We start from the raw sequence: 19120 nt of genomic DNA on the forward strand, positions 1-19120 counted from the left end.
AAGTCTCATTCGGATGTGGAGGGCATAGATGTTCTTTTTCCATGCTTTAAAAACACATTTTAATGTGTATAAGTTGAAGGAAAAATAATGAAGCTGTGGCATTGGGGACTCTCATTTGAGGGAGGAAGACACACAGTCAGTCATGTGTAGTTTATTTTAAAAATATTAATAAATAACATTGTAGGCTTCTTAAATACTTTCAGTGTTTCAAAAGAATAATAATATGACAGTGTCCAGTGGTACAGACAAAGCAATCATGTGAGGGAAATAAACATTCATTCTGCTTAAACCATACATCATCAGTGGCATAACTTTTAGTTTATTAGGTTGCCTTTGCAGGCAGCTCCAAGCAAAATCTTCGCCTTCTTTTGTCATGATGTGTTTTATGTCACAGTGGTTTTACAATCTGTAGCCTACAATCCAGTCAGCTGTCACTTAATAACTTATTTACATTTCCTGTCAGACTGTCCTTCAGCACAAGCTGTTTGCAAATAGCCTACAAGCACTATAAATATAAAACGATACAGTGTCTGCAGGAATTAACAGTAAATCTACATTTTATATTTGACATAACATACAAAGCACTGTCCAATAAAGTAGCTAATTTGCTACATTAGTAGCTTTTTATTGGAACAAGTTTCGTCAGAAACATTTAGGTAGATTCATTGTATATAACGTTTTTTTGTTAATTTTCAGTTGGATAACTGTGCAACTGATGCCCTTATTTTCCGTTTACCACCACATCTGATAGCAGCCATCACAGTGATGTCTGATGGACAAATACCACCATGATTTTAGTGCAGACTGCAGTCTATCACTCCTTTAAACATCAAGTCTGCTCTTCTAAGCTGAGAAGTGCTCTTTACAATGTTTTCATATCACCCATCATGCACTCTGTTCATGTGTCTCTAAGATCCCTCAGCTGTGGTTTATGAAGCTGGAGGTTTACCAGCAGGGGCAGGTCTTTGTCTTTGCTGAGGTTTTCTTTGGAGTTTTACCACATTTCTTTTCCTGGCAGGCTGGTGCAGAGGAGCAGAGGAGTGGTAGACTGAAGAGGATGATAATAGTCAAATTTAGCAGCAAACAAAGCAGAGCTGCACCCACTGAGTTGGAAAATGTGACAGGAATGGAGTGTTCGAGGAGCCAGGTGCGCCGCGTCACCATGTCCTGTTCGAGAGCCTTCATCTGGAAGTGGGTGCCCAGGATGCCGCACACGTGGAAGAGTTGGTGGCTGTGACCTGCAGAGGGAGCAGTCGAGTCATGTTTGAGCTGAGAAAACTGGTGAGAGATCAAATATTGTGAAAATGTTCCTATATAAATTCTGGAAACAACACAATATTTAAAATAAACTGACGGGACTGTACTGTACATTTTTAACCTAAATATGCGCTAACTGACTTTTTGTCCGTTGGACAACAGTGGGAAAGAATGTGCAAACACAACAGTGAGATAGTCAACCGTGATCATCTTGTAGGTTGATATGAGAAACTTGTTGGCAAACACAGCCAGCAATTATGGCTCAACTTTTAACTTTTATTTATTTATTTAGCCTTCTTCTATTAACTCTGCTCTGGTTCTCACCAGTTTCCTAAAGAAAATATTTGTCTCTTTGGCTCCACTGTGTGACAGGGAACCAAACAACAGTAAACCATAACCATCAATTGTAAAACTGAAACAATGAGCCAAAAGACACAGTAGGTTAGAGAGGGGAAGTGACAGAGCAGGGTGATGATTATCTGAGATGCTTAACATACTCCTGACAACAACATCTACTCCTCAGATCAGTCTTACCTATGTAGTCGAAGCTGCCAGGTGCCAGGCGCTCGGGCAAATGTGTGGCAAACAGGAAGCCTGTGAGGGAAGCCAAGGCGATGTGGTTGTAGTGGAGGATGTTGGTATCATTGTCTGTGCATCCCTCCCCTACACACAGGAACACCTGCCAACGCAGCACACAGAGCAGAGGCAACAGTGATGTCACCATCATTCACGAAACAGGAAACTACTTTTATCATCTTCAAATGTATCAGCAAGGCTCAAACCTCTTTAGAAAGTATCATTTGTCTTTAAAAATGGAGCCACTCAACCACCCAGAGGAGGAGCTGACAGGTGTCTGCGGACTGATGTTGGCTAATGTTTTGCAAATCTTCACAAAGTAAAAGTGTGTTCGTCCTGCTGCAGCCTCAGACCCACAATCACTCACAACACCTTCATGGTCATTTTACCAATAGTTAGGGTTTGTTAGACTTTTATTCCAATTAAAGGAATTTTCTGCAGATTTATTGCATCATTGAAGAAACACTGGCCGTTTAGTTTGTTGTTACCCAAAGATCCAAACCCCTGTAGATATTTTTGCTCCAGTGCTCGATAACAGTTTAATAGCCTACCAAATGATGTAAGAAAACTGACCTGTTTATTTGGTACTGTATGTAATGTGCATGTTCAGAAATGTAACTTAATATATCACAGTCTCCATTTTTGTAAATATCTCAGGTAAAGAGAATGGTGGTCCTGAGAGCTCAACGCACTGCAAACTCTAGGAAACGCATGAAAAGACACAGCCACTACTGAAATGTTTCCAGGGGACACTAAACAGGGATGAACTTGTTCAACGTCTACTTGTGTGTTAAATAACAAGTGTCCAAGCAAGTTCATCATTAAAAAAAAAAAAAATCCCTTCTTTTTTTGCCTTAATGCTGATAGTGATAGTAAGAGACAGACACACACAGTCCTTTCTCCATCAACTCTTTAACTTCTTTCACAACTCTGTCAATGTGGCAGGGCCAGATTCATATCACACATCACAGCCTGTGTCACCCTTCTGTGCATTTGAAGGACAATTTTCATACTTGAAGTCATAAGACATCTGAGATAACCCTCATCATGATCACTGATACAATGTAAAGTGTGAGCACAGGGCACCAGGACCAAAACACAGTGATGGATCTATGTCAGGTAAAATACTGTATTGTCTCACTCACTCATTGAAGTTGTCTTGTAGGGCCTTATACTGGACTATGTTTTTTTTTTTTTTTTTACACACTCTTCTCTGTGTTTTTTTTAAAATGTGTGGAGATGCACGTGTGTGAGGTGTGCAGGTGGCCGTACCCTGTAGAACAGAGGAATGTTGTCGAACAGGTAGGGGTAGGCAAAGGCAACAACACGGAGGCATTTGCTGAACCTTGGACTCTGGCATTCAGGGAATCTGAAATGAAAGATATTGTTTACTGTAATGAATGACAACAACCCCTAATATAATATAATATAAGATATACCCCATGGTTACACTGTGTTGGAGGCGTGGAGGAAGCTATGACAACATGTTGTACATCATCACTAATGATGATGTCTCAGTTAGGTACAATTTGTTTATAAAACGATTTAATTAAATGTGAAATGAATCAAAGAGCTTGAAACAATTTATGTACATTTGTGACAGACTGTAAGAGATTTAAGGATTGTTTTGTTGCATGTTGGATATCCCATCACAATGATATGCTGCACAGAACTGTCACATATGCAGTTTTTTCTTTTTTTTCTTAAAAAAAAGTTGTTTAGAAGAACACCCAATTATTTAAATTGTAAGTGAATAAAAAAGTGGTTAAAGTTAGAGACAGTTTGTTACAGAACATGTTTGGCTACTGGTTTAGTCAGCTCCTCTGACCGGCCCAGCTGGAACTACACCTACAATTAACCACTGTTTTGTGTTGGTCTCTATAGCCACACTCAGGTAACACCCATTGGATTTAACTGTGCATTGCTCAATTCTGCATTTGAAGCCCCAGTCAGTAGCCTACTGTCTGTTGGATGATGTAACTGTGAAGACATGTCAGCATTTTAAAGGTGGAAACTGCCTGTAGCGTTTGAGGCACACCAAAGTTTCAGTTGAGACAGAAGAGTGGAAGGAGACAGAAAGAGCAAGTTGTAGGCAAGTGCACGGTGTTTACCTCTTTACGGTGTCATGATTATATTGTAGAAATGGTAAGCCAAGCCTTAGCAGCGGGGAGAGACGGGTGAAAGAAGAACAAGCCAACATTAATTCAGTACATGTAGAAAATAACAGCACTCACTGTGATAACAGCTGTAAATGCGAGAGGCGGTGGCACGTTGCTCCTCAGTGATGAAGGCCACTGAATATCCCTGATTCTTATGAATGTTGTTTAAGAAACCCAGAATCACTAACACACTTTTGAAGGTATTTCCACACCTTTAAACTGTCCAACCATTCCAAAATACCCCACCCACTACATACCAAAAACATATTCAACTTGTTTTCCAAGTTGCAACTTTATCATCCAAGCTGTTATAGCGTATCTTGTGAAACTTGAATCTAAATTAAAGCTATCCTGTCAGTGGTATTTGTCAGCTTTATATAATGGGAAATGTGACTTTCCACTGTTTTATGTTTTCATACTAAAATCAGCAGAGATCCTCATCCTGCACTATTATAACCAGATGTGGGTTTTTTTCAAAATGGAACCGAAAGTTTGTCTTTCAAAAAAATAAATGCTGAGCACTGTGACTTGAAAGTGGGAAAAAGATAAAGTTAACATGCACATCATGCAAGCAGCATCACAACAGATGCACAGCTTTCTATCATCTTAACCTGCATGACAAACCCAGACAGGGACAGAATGAGTGTGGGAGCTGGGTTAAGGGAATCTTCTCTCCATACCTGGAGTAGCAGGCCAGCCCGGTGCAGACGACAGTGTTGAGCACAGCCATGGTGACGTAGCACTGGTGGAAGAGGCCGTTTACCCATTTATCCGGGAAAACGTAAGCGGAGTAGACGATTGCTGACCCTGCAGCGACAAAACATCAGCAGTGTCATCATAAGAGGTGTGTGTTTTATATCAGGTAAATGATGTAGCACACTCCAGCCAGAACATTTGATCTTTTTTTTATATATTTTATCCAGCAGAATTTACATTCAGATATCAAGGTAACGCCATTCAGCTCAACTCCATCGTCATAAACTATAGTGCCTCAAAATTACTCATCATTTTCAAGGGCTGTTCTACTGTAGAGTTCAAAGACTATTCACACACAAAATGTCACGAGTATCACCACTGGCAACTCATTCATGTTGGCATGTTGCTCTAACCACTTATTTTGATTTGATATAATTTGATGTCTTGAATCACAACATTTTATATTTTCACTTACCTGCCACTTTAAAAGATTCATACTGTATATCATGCGGTTAGGGTTAGGGTTATTTTATTTATTATTCGAAGGGATACTTCAACATTTTGTCAAATTGGCCCATTGCTATAATCCTTATAGTCATAGCAGTAGGTTCGTTACCTTTAATTGTCGGTGCAAGCTGTTTTTAGAACTGCGGAGCAGAGCCGCAAGCTGCTCAGTGCTACACTACGGAGGCTAATGGAATTTCTTGGTTTCCCTCATCAAACTCATCAAATACACAATCCAACAACTCCAATTTGCTAAAATGTTGAACTATCCCTTTAAAGGTAACAGTCCTACTCCTAAAACTATAGGGATTATGGCAATGGGCCAATTTGCCAAAATGTTGAACCATCCCTTTAACATCATATCTGTTACTGATACTAAGTTGTTAAAACAGTATCACTATTTCTCCCCCTGGTGTCTGGTGAGCCATGCGACAGTGAACCACATGCACTTACCCAGGCTGTAGAAACTGAGGGCACCATAGTCAAAGAAGAAGCAGATGTGTCGTGCCCGTGCTGACATGGTGCTGAAGGTGTGAGCACAGCTGGACGCCAGCGGGTAAATGCAGCACGAGAGCAGGAAGATCAGCAGAGGCCAGGTGAAGGAGTCCTGCCACGCTGCCTGCATCAGCACCACTGTCACCAGCTTCCATAGGAAATACCTGTGAGGAGGAACAAGACACATCCAGTTGATTACGTTGGATCAGATGCTGCGTGATTGATTTAGATTAATAGGCTTTTGAATATTCAATAATGATAATAATAATAATCTTTATTTATATAGTACCTTTTGCCGCTCAGAGTCACAAAGCGCTTCACACAAACAGTAAAAAAGACACAGAATACAAGGCAAAACAGCATTGAATGTAACAATTAAATATCCTGCTATTCAAAAACTTGTTGAAGAAGGTACGTTTTTAGCTCTGCCTTGAATATATCTGCCGAGGCAGAGGCTCTCAGGTCTGGGGGGAGGGCATTTCTGAGCCTGGGGGCCACAGACTGAAAGGTTCAGTCATCTTCTGTTTTTAGATTGGTCAGCCAGGATGGTCGGAGGACCTTAGGGACCGGCAGGTGGCGTAGGGCTGGAGAAGGTCAGAGATGTAAGGGGGGGCTGCCCCATGCAGGGCGTTGAAAGTCACTACCAGGATCTTAATGACATCTGAAGGCTAAGGGGAGCCAGTGCAGGGAGCAGAGATGGGGGTGATGTGATTGGTTACTGGTAGCATAGTAGTAACACTGAATAAGGGAGTAGCCTAACATGTGCTGTGTGACATCTATACATCATGCACCAAATATGGGTGTAAGTGCAGGGTAAACACACCTTCATTCAAGTCTACATTGTTGACAGAGTCACAATGTGAAGCCTACAATAAACCCACAACTTTGTTGTTCAAGGATCAAACAAACACGTGTTACTGTTCATTTCTGAGCTGTGAATGTGTTGACCTGTGGATAGAGCTGTTCTCTCTGCTTCCACTCTTTAGAGGTAAATTCATGCAAAACTGCTGATGCGCGTTCCCGTTGGGGGCAGTTTTTTGGCAAGCGGTCTCTGTATTTACCTCAAAAACGGCTCAGTTTCATAACGTTCTGTTATTATCTCATAGCATGGTGAATGTGCAGGTCACAACTTGTTCACGACAGCGTTTTGGAGTTGTTCGATTGTGTATTTGATGAGTTTGATGAGGGAAACCAAGAAACCCCATTAGCCTCCGTAGCGTAGCTCTGAGCAGCTCACGGCTCTGCTCCGCCGTTCTAAAAATAGCTTGCACCGACAATTAAAGGTAATGAACCTCCTAAAACTACAGGGATTATGGCAATGGGCCAATTTGCCAAAGTGTTGAACTATCCCTTTATATTAGCTATATGTAACTGAAGGGGGGACACAGCGGTTCAGTGGTTAAAAGTTCCCGTGACCCATGCACAGATAAGCGGTAAAGCTGATGGATGGATGTTAAATAGGCTTCTCATCCGCACATCGCAGTGCAGGGAAAAATCAAGATGTTGATAATTAAGTATCATGGAGTTTTCACCCAGTTACATCATACATACATCAGTTACACAACAGCAAACAGTTCTACACAAAAAGCGTAATCTTATCAGGAGGCTATAGTTTGCCTTGTGTATCGTGGCTACTGCTTCCACGTCTCAGTGCACCTCATTAACAAATCAACTTTATTTGTGCTTTTCCCCGTCACTGAGCAGTTAACTAATTGTGGCATCTCATATGAAAGCCTCAGGCACAGATGTGCTCATTAGCCACCGTCCTGTAGGTTTATGCTGGATCCCATGATACAGACACCCAAGTGACCTGAGTATATCCCCAACACACACACACACACACACACACACTAGTGCTCACACATAAACACATAACACACTTTCTCTGTGGACTAAAGCACCAAAGCAACTGGTATCTCAGCTGGGAGGAAGTGCAGTGTGGCTAGTAGGTGAAGGAGCTTCTGTAGTTACTATCAATCCTAGAACACACAAACACACACTGCTGGAGCCCCCCTCTGTACGCAGTAAAAACAGAAGCAGAGAGAACAAACAGAAATGTCACATTTCTCTCATCCTTTCCTATACGTGCTCCATCGTTTCTGAGCTGACCGCTGCTCGTTTAATTACATCACCCCATTGTGTTCCCTTCCTCCGCGATGGTTTAATGGCACCCAACTGGAAAATTAGCCCCACCAGATGTTTATCTCCTGTGATTATCCAACTCCTAATATTTGTATAACAGTAATGGGTGGAAACACGCGTTCATTTCCAGTTTCTTTTGCCAGTTTCTTTTGCCAGTTTTTTGAAAATGTGGATGTTGGATGGAAATTTATCTAAGTGGATACTAGCCTGAAATCTGAAGTTGTATGGTGAAAAGAGGGACTAGTGATGTCATGATTACAGATTTTGTTGGTACGATTGAAGTATTTATTATTGTAATATAGGATCAGTTATTAATCCCCAAAGGGAAGTGTTTGAAATATTCAAGTCATAAATTGTCAAATGTTGAAGTTTATTTTGTTTTGTTAATTACAAATGACACCAGTTCAGTGTTACGTTAGGTAAATGGACCAGTATCTATGCATTTACCTTTACTTGGGTGCACATCTGTCGATATGGTTCCAACATAATCTTTTTTGGAAAGTGACTGTATTTAGGAATCTTTACAATAAATTAATTGTGGCGTTTAATATTGTGATTAATTGTGAAAACAAGTAATCGTGACATCCCTAGAAGGGACTCTTTCTCTTTATCATAGTGATCAGAAAGAAGACTGACTTGCATCAGACTCGTGTGACCTCTATGATGCATGATAAGTGAGACAGGTTCAGAAAAGATTCTAGATTAATCCTTGACAAGATCTTGCCTCTGAATGTGAACCATAGAAAGCTTCCTCGGGAACACTCTACTCTCTTTCAGTGAGAATTTTGAAAATCATGTGTTCAGTTTGACAAAATCTGAAATCACACAATTAACCACATGTTGCATGGATGAGGCAACAATACTTTTTCCTCTCTGTGTAAAGTAAAACTGCACTGTTCTCTGAGCTGTCACCTCTGGGGCAGTTTGCCTGAATGGCTTCACTGCACCCATCCAGAGAACAGGTTTGTGAACATGTTTATGACTCTGAGAACGTGTGATGCACCAAAGAAAAAGTAACATCTGTCAAGCTGTACCATGTGGGCAGAAAGTGAGTCCAGATGTTGAGCGTCTCATTGGTCAGCTGGAACAGGCTGAGGATGCAGTCGGTGGCGGAGCTGCGGGGGTGTCGGTACCCGGAGATGATGCTGTCCTCATGAAAAACCTTGTCAAAGAAAAACTCTTGGTTAGTTCACTGTCATAATGAGAAGTTGGAAAAGCCTGTTTTAACGTTTTTTTTTTTTTTTTTTACAAACTGTAACAAAATACGCAAAACTGGAAAATGTTCAGTGGTGCAGGAGTTGTATGTTTCTATCAGAGTGGTTCAGTGTCCCCCCAAGATTCATATCAGGTGTCACATGACTTAATCCTGGTTTTGATTAACCTTTGTCTTGTGTTAGCTTTCTGCTACCATCTATGGTGTTCGGGTCAATTCGGTTCAGAAATCAGATGTAAAATACACTAAAAACATTTTTTTCATCTAATTTGTTTTTCTTCTCTTGGTTACATTGTTAGGCCTCATATCCATGAAAATATTGGTTTGAATATTTTTTGGTGTGGGCCCCTGGGCCTTTTTGTCAGTATACTCCTTGGCTTCAATGTAACCTTCCTCTTGTCAGCTTTCTGCTACCATCTATGGTGTTAGGTCAGTTTTGACCCGAGTCTTAAATCAGCGGTAAAACACATTAAAAACAATTATTTATCATCCCATTTGTTTCTCATCTCTTGGTTACATTGTCAGGCTTCCTTATCCATGAAAAGGTTGGTTTTTCACTTGTGATTTCAGTTTGAACTCCCATTATTGTTCTTATCATTATAACCAGGTCAAAGCCAACCCTAACACCACAAATGTCATAATTCTAACCAGAACATTTTAGAATTTTGTGAATTGTTTTTGTTTTTTTTTGTTTAAATAGAGGTTCCTGACAAAGTCAAAAAGCTTTGATGCTATAAACAAATTTATGTGGTACTTTTATGCATTAAAACACTAAAAACGGGTCACTGGTGACCTGAACACAAGAGGAAGGTTAAGATGAGGTTGATGCTGCTGGAAACCTTCATCTTTTGAGGACTATCAAAAGTCCTTCAAACAATTCCTTCCTCTCTGTCACAAGCCACATAAAGGTGGAAGCACAGATTTACGAGAACTTCACATTTCATTCAATGGCAGCAACTTTGGGCTTGATAGAAGTAAGAACTGGATGTTCAAAACGTAGAATCCTTCTCAAACAAGCTTTCTGACTTCTAGAAAATAACCAGAGGCATTTCTTGTCTTACGGTTCCCTGTTACACTCCCTTCTAACTGATCTCAGCTCAGTCTGACCGTGAAAGCTAGACGTCCTACAGTACAGAAGATGAACTTACTTTGGGGACTTGATTGATGGTGAGGACTCGTGGTAGTCTGAAGAGGCTGAGCATGATGGCCCTGGTGCCGTTGCTGTCTGGGAGGTGATCTGGTCTGAAGCGGCCGGCGGGGTGTTCCTCCGTCTTTATAAGGTTTTTGTTGCCATGCCGTCCTCGACGTTCCTCCCCTTCATCTCCTCCCTTACTCAAACCCAGCGAGAATATCCAGCATACCTGAGCCACTCCCCCCTCCGGCTGCCTGTCCCTGTGGAGGTGGAGAGAATGTGCACACAGGTGTATGCTCACACACACACACACACACACACACACACACACACACACACACACACACACACACACAGAACTTCTCTAAATTCTCTAAAAGACAGACAAGTTTTTCAGGATGGGATCCAACTCATGGCCACTATTCTTCCATCTAATCACAACATTCCATTAACATGAAAATAAAACAATCCAGTTGTCTCTAAAACAAAAGTCCTGCAGTCTTGTATTATCTTCCGGACACAAAGAAATGACAGGCGAGGCAGCAGAGCAGGTTTCAGTGAATTCCAGGAATTAAAGGTGTGCAACTCGGGCTCATTTTTTTTTTTTTTTTTGCAATTTTTAACCAGAACTCAAAAGCAAGAGAAGCTCAGCTCAGAAATTGTCCTGAGTTTCAGGCGGCTCAGATAAAACCTGCATGGCTCCATGAATGAATAAAGGGCGTGAATGGCTCTGTCATTAAAAGTCAACAGAGTTCCTTTCATGCTACTTTCTTGCTCGTCTTACGGTGAAACTGACATGTCACCATCTGCCCTGAGACGAACGGCAGCCGTCACACCCAGCAGAGGTGGCCGAGCCCAGACACAGCTCCCCGGACTCTTATCTTGTTCAAACTCTGCAGGGGTGAAAGCAAACACATCTGACTGCTGCTGCAGAATTAGGAAGTAAAAAAATAAGGAGTTATTTTTGCAAAGTGATTTTTTTTTTTTACTTTGGCCATTTTATGACCTAATTTTCGAGGTAAATCTGTAGCAATCATTACTGTAATCTTACTGTGTTTGAACTTGCTAAGGTTTAAACACAAATGATAAGTTAATGCTTCATCTCAAAGGTTTTATGGAAAACCTAAATGAGTCTGGTTTTGAATGCCAAATCCTCAGTATGAGGCTTCTGTGCAATCACTGTTCAAGTCTGACACTCTTCTACACACATTCACACTTTATTTATCACAATGTTCCTGTAAACTCTTTGGTTGTGTTATGCTGAACAAGTCCAAACCACAGTTTACCCTCCAAACCACCGGCCGCACATTTCATCAAAACCACTTTCAGTCATTCGCCGTGTTGTTATTTAAGCTGCAATCACAACAGCTCACTGTGATGAACCAATACATGGACTACAGCAGTGCACCTTGGGAGCTCATTCTGCTCTCTCTCAGGGGAGCGGAGCAGCAGTCAGAGTCAGAGCAACGGTGTGCAGGTTTAGACAAATCAATCAATAAATAAACCAACAGAAGCATGTTGGACTGAAAGTCACTGTGGTCTGGCTCCCAGTCGGTTAATATGTAAGTCATCATGACTTTCAATGGCACCAGTATAAACAAAGTGGTGAGCTGAGGTTATGTCCCGAGAGGACCTGAGGATAGAAAACAAGATCAGGTGATGAAAACATTTTGCTTCATAGGACTATGGTGACCACACTGTGTCTGCTGAGAGAGGATGAACACCTGAACACATCTGTTGAGCTTCTTCACTTTAACTGCATGTATTTGATATACTTTGATACCATACAGTGGCATGCAAACATTTGGAGACCCCTGGTCAAAATTTCTGTTAATGTGAACAGTTCAGCAAGTGGAAGATGAAATGATCTCCAAAAGGCATCAAGTTAAACATGAAACACTTTTTTGCAACATTTTAAGCAATATCAGTGTATTATTTTTGTTTTCAAGGAGACTTGAGCTCTCAGATAACTTTGACCATGGTATCAGACAAGATATTTACTATTTACACGCTGTGATAGTTTCCAAAGGGGGGGCTACTAGCTACTAACTATGCAGGGTGGCCAAACCTGTGCTGTGGGCACTTTTCCTTTTCTGTCAGTTTAAAAATGTAAAAGATAAAAAATAAAATGTTAGGTAACACTTGCAATAACTACACACTATTAAGCATTAGGTAATTTCTTCATTTATAACACATAAATACTCATTAGTATGTAGTTTATAAATACATTTAGTGCTCATTAGTGATGAGTAAAACATTTTTAACTGTGTTTATAAACTACATACTAATGAGTATTCATGTGTTATAAATGATGAATTCAGTATTTAATGCTTAACTAATGCTTAATAGTGTGTAGTTAATACAAAGTGTTACAAATGTTACTGTTTAAAATGTAAAGGGAATATGTCATCTGTAACTTTATGTCTTTTGGAGATCATTTCATCTTCCACTTTCTGCACTGTTCACATTTTGACCAGGGGTGCCCAAACTTTTGCATGTCACTGTATGTGCTCACAACATTTTCTTAAACAAGTCACTTTATCACCACCAACCTGAGACTGTGTGTCTCAGGACTATTGCTCTATAGATGGGTGTGGTGGTTAGGTGGGGTCAGGTGTGCACTTACTTCAAAACCTGAACATGGCAGCCAACACAAAACACAGACAGCACATGCCTGTCTCCTCTGTGTAACAGGTTAACAAAACACCAACAGCACGATAAATCACATTCCAGACTCAGCTGAATCCAAATAGAAGAGATCTGCCAAAGCTCTGCCAGAGTTCATCACAGCAGCTCGACCTCCTGCTGCTGTTTGATCATCAGTGCAGGGGGATTTAACCAGCCCCCCCCCCCCAGCTGAACATAAACACAGCATGTAGCCTAGGCACAACACAACCCAGCAAAGAATTAGTGCAGGTCTCACCGCCATCATCCTTCCTCTCAATGTTTTTGCACTGCTCATCCCTCCACAACAGTTTGTAGACTCTTTGTACTTATTTTACTTAATCTTCTGTCCATTTAACAATTGCTGGAGGATTTCTGTTATGTCGAGGTGTATACTATACTGTATGCCTGTACTGTCCTGTGCTGCCACAAGGTGTCAGTGCTGTCCAACAGAGGCTGCTCAGGTTCTGCTGTGAACAGGTAAACTGCTCTGAAACATTCCTCTAAAAAAACAACAAAAAAAGCTTTTCATTCTTTAAACACTCTCGGCGTCCTCAGACTTTAACAGACTTTTCCTGTTTGGTTTTGTTTCCTCTTTTTTTTTTTTTTTGTTAAATTAATATATTTCTCTGTGACCTTAGGGCACAAAGCTTAAGTTTTTTGGAAACATCACAGGGAATTAAAGTGCACCACTGCAGGGACTCGAAGGTCTTGCAGCGCCTCTCGCTTCTTTTATAGACTGTTAATGAGGAAAAAGTAACAAGTTCGCTTCAGGCCAAAAGCCCTCTCTCCTCCCGCCTCTCTCTCTCCAGACCATGCAGCCATGCTGAGCCTCCTGTGGCAAGCCCTAAATGTTTGTGTAACATCAGCACATCCACTAAGTGGCTTCTCACATTAAGCATTCACCGAGTCATTGTTGCTGATGCAAACGTTGCTTTCTTTAACATGGAAATAACTTTGTTTTTGTTCACTTTAGATGGCGGTGAGATGGTCCAAAGGCTTACAACACATTAGCCTTTTAATCTCACTCTTGAGCTATTATGATTTTAATGCATGCAGCGGTGGAAAAGAACCCGTACTTCACATGAGTATTTCCATTTTATAGTTCTTGTTCCTCCATATTTCACAGGGTGGCTCTTCTTCCTCCTCTACAGTTACTAGACAGCTGTTACTCTGCAGGTTCAGATCTTTACAGAGAAAACACAAGATGAGTTCACAACATCAGTCTCAACTATTTCTATAGTCATACTTTAAATATTCACTTCACTTTGGCGAGTTGAACAACAATAAAATCCCTCTTAGATGTTATTGTGTCAATAATAACGATAAGCTAATATTAATAGAAAATGGAGAGATGAAATCAGATATAGGAAAACTGCAATATAAAAATATTGCTTTACAAGCCAAGTCTTGGATGAAAAAGTAAAAGAGTGGATGTATTATTCATAAAATGAATTTATAGGCTTATGTAAACTACAACCAGTAATGTTTTATTCCTCTTTTATTCAAAGTATTTCAAATTTTTCATTCACAAAAAGAAACACCAAGGTGTTCTTTGCTCAGCTCTACAGTTACTGGCTAAACCCCTGGAGCAGCTTAACACTGAACATGTCCTCATAGAGACAAAGAAGATTATGAACGACCTCACACATGTTTTCTGTGAATGCTTTCAGCTAATGCAGGGATGTGTTGTAGATCTCCAGTCTATAAAACAAAGAGGAGCCAAGTGTGGGTTATAATATTCAAGAAATCTGTGGACATACACTTTATAAGGAACCTGTCCACCTGTTAATCCCTGCAATTATCTAACTAACCAGACAGTCAGTTCGATGCATGAAGTCCTGCAGGTTCAGCAAGAGCTTCAGTTTATGTTCACATCAAACATCAGGATAAGTAAAAATGTGACGTCATTCAAGTACCCTTAGTCCCACAGTTGTTTATATTAGGTTTATATCCAGATAATTTGAAGATTAAAAGGAATCAACGGATATTTGTAGACTCATGAGTATTAATGGCAAAGAGAGTAATAGCCCTCTCATGGAAAAACGCCAGAAGACCAAATGTAAGCAGGTGCTTGTCTGAGCCTTCTACAACTCTCCCCTTAGAGAAAATTACACATACTGTACAATAAAACATCAACAACATCATGTCCATCAGATTTGGGACCCCTTATTTACTATGTACCTAATGCAGAAATATGTTTCTTCTTTCTTCCTATACAATGAACTAATATGGACTAACTCACTAACCTGATCCCCAACCAAGAATTTGAATAATTTGGAGGGAGGGGGGTGGAGGAGAATTGACATGTTTGTCAATGCATTTGTAATGCAGTGTAAATTCTTTGTTGTGAAAACAATAAAAAAAAAAAGAATGTTGGTTAAATTGAGACAAAAACAAAAAGCATCCAGCGAGCAGCAGTTCAGTGGACAGAATCAGTCTGTAGATGAGAGGTCAGAGGAGGTGAAGGGGCTACAACAGCAGCAAAAGATCACAACTGGTTCCAGCCCTGACAGCCAGGATCAGAAGTGTGAGGCTGCAGTGGACAGCAGCTGAAGACTGAACCAGCACAGCAGCCTGGTACCGGTCTGATGAATGTGGATTTCTGTCTGAATCTCACAGATGGTCGGGTCAGAACTTGGCATCAACAACCCTGAATCCATGGACCCAACCTGCCTTGTGTTGAAGCCGTGGAAAGTTTCCTTGGCACACTTTGGGCCCCTTAATACCAACCGAATACCAGCTGACTGTACCACAGCCTATCTCAGTGCCGTCACCAGATCTGAATTCAGCGGAGCACCATTGGGATGCGGTGGAACAGGAGGTTGGCAGCCTGAACGTTCAGCTGACAACTCTACAGAAACAATGTGATGCAATCATGTCGACATGGAGCTGAGTCTCACAGGACGGTTCCCAACATCTTGTGGAATCCATGACATGAGGGCCCGAGGCTGTTTGGAGAACAAAAGTATGGTGTCCCTAATAGAACCAAAAAAATAAAATAAATAAAAACACTGAATCTATACAGAGAAAGTTCAGATGCAAGCATAATAATGCCTCATTATCTGATGTTTTACTGTCGTTTCTTTCATTAGACAGTAGTTTTCTGACTTTACATTGAACCATTTGTAATGATGATAACAAGACTTTGTGCTGTGGAGGCTCTGTGGGGTTACAGAGGGACAGATGGGTGTTAGACTGCACTGCAGCTGCTCAAAGAGTTGGTGCCTCCCTGGTGTTTTGGCTGATGAGGTGTAGTTTGTGTCTCCAAATGAGGAGCATGTGTGGCAGCCGCCCTCCTGATACATTATTAATAGTTGTTAGACTCCAGGCGCTCTCTTTTCTTTTTTCTTCCTCTGCTGAATTTCAGACTTTTTGCTGCTTTTCCTCCTTCGCTCTCTCTCTCGTACATCTCTGCATCATCTCTGACTTTACTCTACCCCCCACTGCCGCTCTGTCTCCTAATTGTTCTCTTCCAGCGCCATCACCGTCTCCGACTCGGCTGGTGACTCCACTCTCCACCACGTAAAACCAAAGAGAGCCAGCTGCTCGTAAATGAACAAAATACAGCAATTACCAGGTTTGGAAATGGAGATAGGAGATTCCATTTTAGTGTAATGACCATTTATCTGTCTCTATAGCGTTCGGTTTGGCAGAGGGGATGAAGCTGAGCTGAATCTGACTGTGTCTGCTCAATGGCACAAATGAAACAAGAAATGAAGTGAAGTTTGGGGATGATTCAGGGGAGCAGACACTGATTGTCTAATGATTTAGAAAAGCTTCACAGCAGACTGCCCAGGTAGCTGCTGATAACAGAGCAGGGATTTAAAGGAATACTCGTCTCCCTTGCTAAGAATCAGATAAAAAAGACTGAACGCTCTCTCGCGTCTGTCCGTCAAGTAGGAAGCTACAATCAAAGGCTGTTAGCTTATCTTAGCATGAAGACTCTTAACAGGGGGAGAGAGCTAGCTAAAACCCACCCACCAGCACCTCTGCAGCTCACTAATGTACAATTTCATTTGTTTTAGCAGGTAGGCTACCACACACAAAACATGTTCCCGATGTGAGTCAGGAAGGTTGCTCTGAAACTTCTGGAACAATGTTATAACATGTCTGTTATCCTTTAAGGCCAAACTGGAATAGATCCAAAAAATGTCAAACATCAAACTAGAGTAAACTCTTGGACTCAGAACTTCTTTCAGGCAGGAGGACACTGCACTGGGCTGGAACAATGGGGATGCTCCTTCAATGACTGTATAGACAAAGGAGCTCTCTCTGGTCTGGAACAGACTGGATATAAAAAGGTCTGGAAAGACTAACTTACACTGCTAAAGGGCAGGTGGAAAGACTTTTTTCAACTCTGGAAACAACCCCCTGGATATAATGAAATGCACAAGCTTGAGAAGAAACTGTTGACATTTACCTAAGTGTTTCCGGGGACACAAAAAGTGATGCACCCAGCTAAAGGCTATAAGCTTAAATAATAGTGCCTTTATAATAGACCAACGCACCTCATGACTTCTAAAGTCCACAGAACCACTTCCGTTGAGTTGTGAGTTGTGAGTTTTCTTCCACAGTTGCAGCACTTTGTTGAAGTTGTTTGCTGAATTTAGTGTGTTTGTGTCTTTGCATGTTTTCTCAAGTTGCAGTGTGTTGAGTTCCCAGGGTCACTTCAGAAATGTATTTTTCCTTTTTTTTCCTCCCTCTTTTCTTTCTTCTTTTGGCAAGGCCGAGTGTATTTGTACTGAGTATATGGTTGTGTTTACTACGTGTAGTGTTGATAGTCCACGCAGGAAGAAAATCATATAGAGAAAATCAATGAAGATATTGAAAAAAACAACTGTAAGATGAACTATTTTTCTGGCTATCTGAAGGGAGGCTTTCTGTTTCCCCTCCAGGTTCTTGTGCTCATGCTAACCTGAATGGCTGCAGGCTGTAGCCTTAGGTGTATATAATTAATGGACAGATGTGAGAGTATTGATTTTCAATTCACTGCCAAAAAGCAAAAGAAATTTTCCCCAAATATCCAACTCGAGATTAAAGACACTCATCAAGGTGAAACCTCCAAAATGTTGTGGGACTCATGGGAACGTAATCTGTGTTTGTGTTCTCTTTTGGCTGGATGCTTCCACTTCCCTGAGATCCCGAACAACACGCTATACATCCAACAATGCAGGGGTCAACAGTGTGTTAATTTCATCAAGAGGGTGAATTTATGGACTCCATAAAGGCTCTGGCCTCCAGACGCTGGAATAGCAATGACTCACAGTGCTGTTATCACGGCCATCTCAAAGGCATCTGAATGGCAGCAGCACCGAGGCTGTGAAGAGACTGAGCTTGTTGGCTTTATGTAGGGCTAATTACAGGACTGGGAGACAGACTCGCTGTCAGGAGGGATGGTAATATCATTAATGTCGGGGGAAAGAGGAGGAATGGGATGCGTGGGGTGAAGTGAGTGGCTGTGAGGCAGAAATTATGGCTGGATTGTATAAATGCCAGAAGGTAATGAAAAATGCAAGCGGGTGGCAGAAGATACAGTCCTTCTCAGGTGTCTGCGCCTCTCAGCGGATCAGAATAGCCTAATTAGGATAAATTATTAATCAGGATTGTTTTTCTTCTCAGCAGAGAAGGACGTTCAGTATAAACTGTTTTTCTACAGCAGAGTCAGAGCAGCTCCACAGTGGACCAGAGCAGCTCAACCAATATTTATCAGACTCAACAGCACCAACATTAAAGAGGAACTAAGTAGGATTTTTCCCGTGGCTATGCTACATTTTTACCATAATTAAAAAGATCAGTAATTGTGATTGTTAACTTCATGACTTGTTACGAGTGAGAACGGAGACTCTCTGTCTTCACCTGGCGTCTCACGGCACAACATCAGTGTAGTACCTGGTCGCCGCCCCGGTGTCCCAGCTCTCGTCTCTGCGCACCGTGACACAAATGCACTCCGTAAGCTGTAATCTTTTGTCTATCTATCTATCTATCTATCTATCTATCTATCTATCTATCTATCTATCTATCTATCTATCTATCTATCTATCTATCTATCGTCTGGGTTCCTGGTCTTAATTTACCATTTCATTTTACTTTTATTGGTCTTACTCATTTCTAATTAACTTTTGTGAATCACACTTTATTCTTATTTTAATGGGTTTAATTTACACACCGTTTCACTGACTGGTTGTCAGTTTTATTTTATTAGTGGTTTTTTATTCATTAGTATCGTTTATGTGTTTTTAATTTGCGTTTTAAGTTTTATCTTTACACCATCCACATAAT

At 41.1% G+C, this 19120-nt stretch overlaps 1 protein-coding gene across 2 annotated transcripts; it reads right to left on the reverse strand.

Moving 5' to 3' along the window:
* Positions 1-699: 699 nt before the first annotated feature.
* paqr5b (progestin and adipoQ receptor family member Vb) lies at positions 700-10438 on the reverse strand. 2 transcript variants are annotated; one of them, XM_085772781.1, is made up of 8 exons: positions 10191-10438; positions 8864-8991; positions 5646-5851; positions 4673-4799; positions 3945-3989; positions 3106-3202; positions 1792-1936; positions 700-1238 (listed from the first exon to the last, which is right to left on the reverse strand). In XM_085772781.1, exons 1-8 carry the CDS (start codon positions 10242-10244, stop codon positions 946-948), a joined length of 1095 nt encoding a protein of 364 aa, XP_085628907.1. In that variant the 5' UTR covers positions 10245-10438; the 3' UTR covers positions 700-945. The 2 variants fall into 2 exon arrangements, with proteins under 2 accessions (XP_085628907.1, XP_085628903.1); XM_085772777.1 differs by lacking the exon at positions 3945-3989 and having other exon boundaries at positions 10191-10393.
* Between the last annotated feature and the right edge of the window lie 8682 nt (positions 10439-19120).

This window comes from Trachurus japonicus, chromosome 3 (assembly GCF_045865225.1).
Source record: "Trachurus japonicus isolate A0001 chromosome 3, Traja_1.0".
Classification (NCBI taxonomy): domain Eukaryota; kingdom Metazoa; phylum Chordata; class Actinopteri; order Carangiformes; family Carangidae; genus Trachurus; species Trachurus japonicus.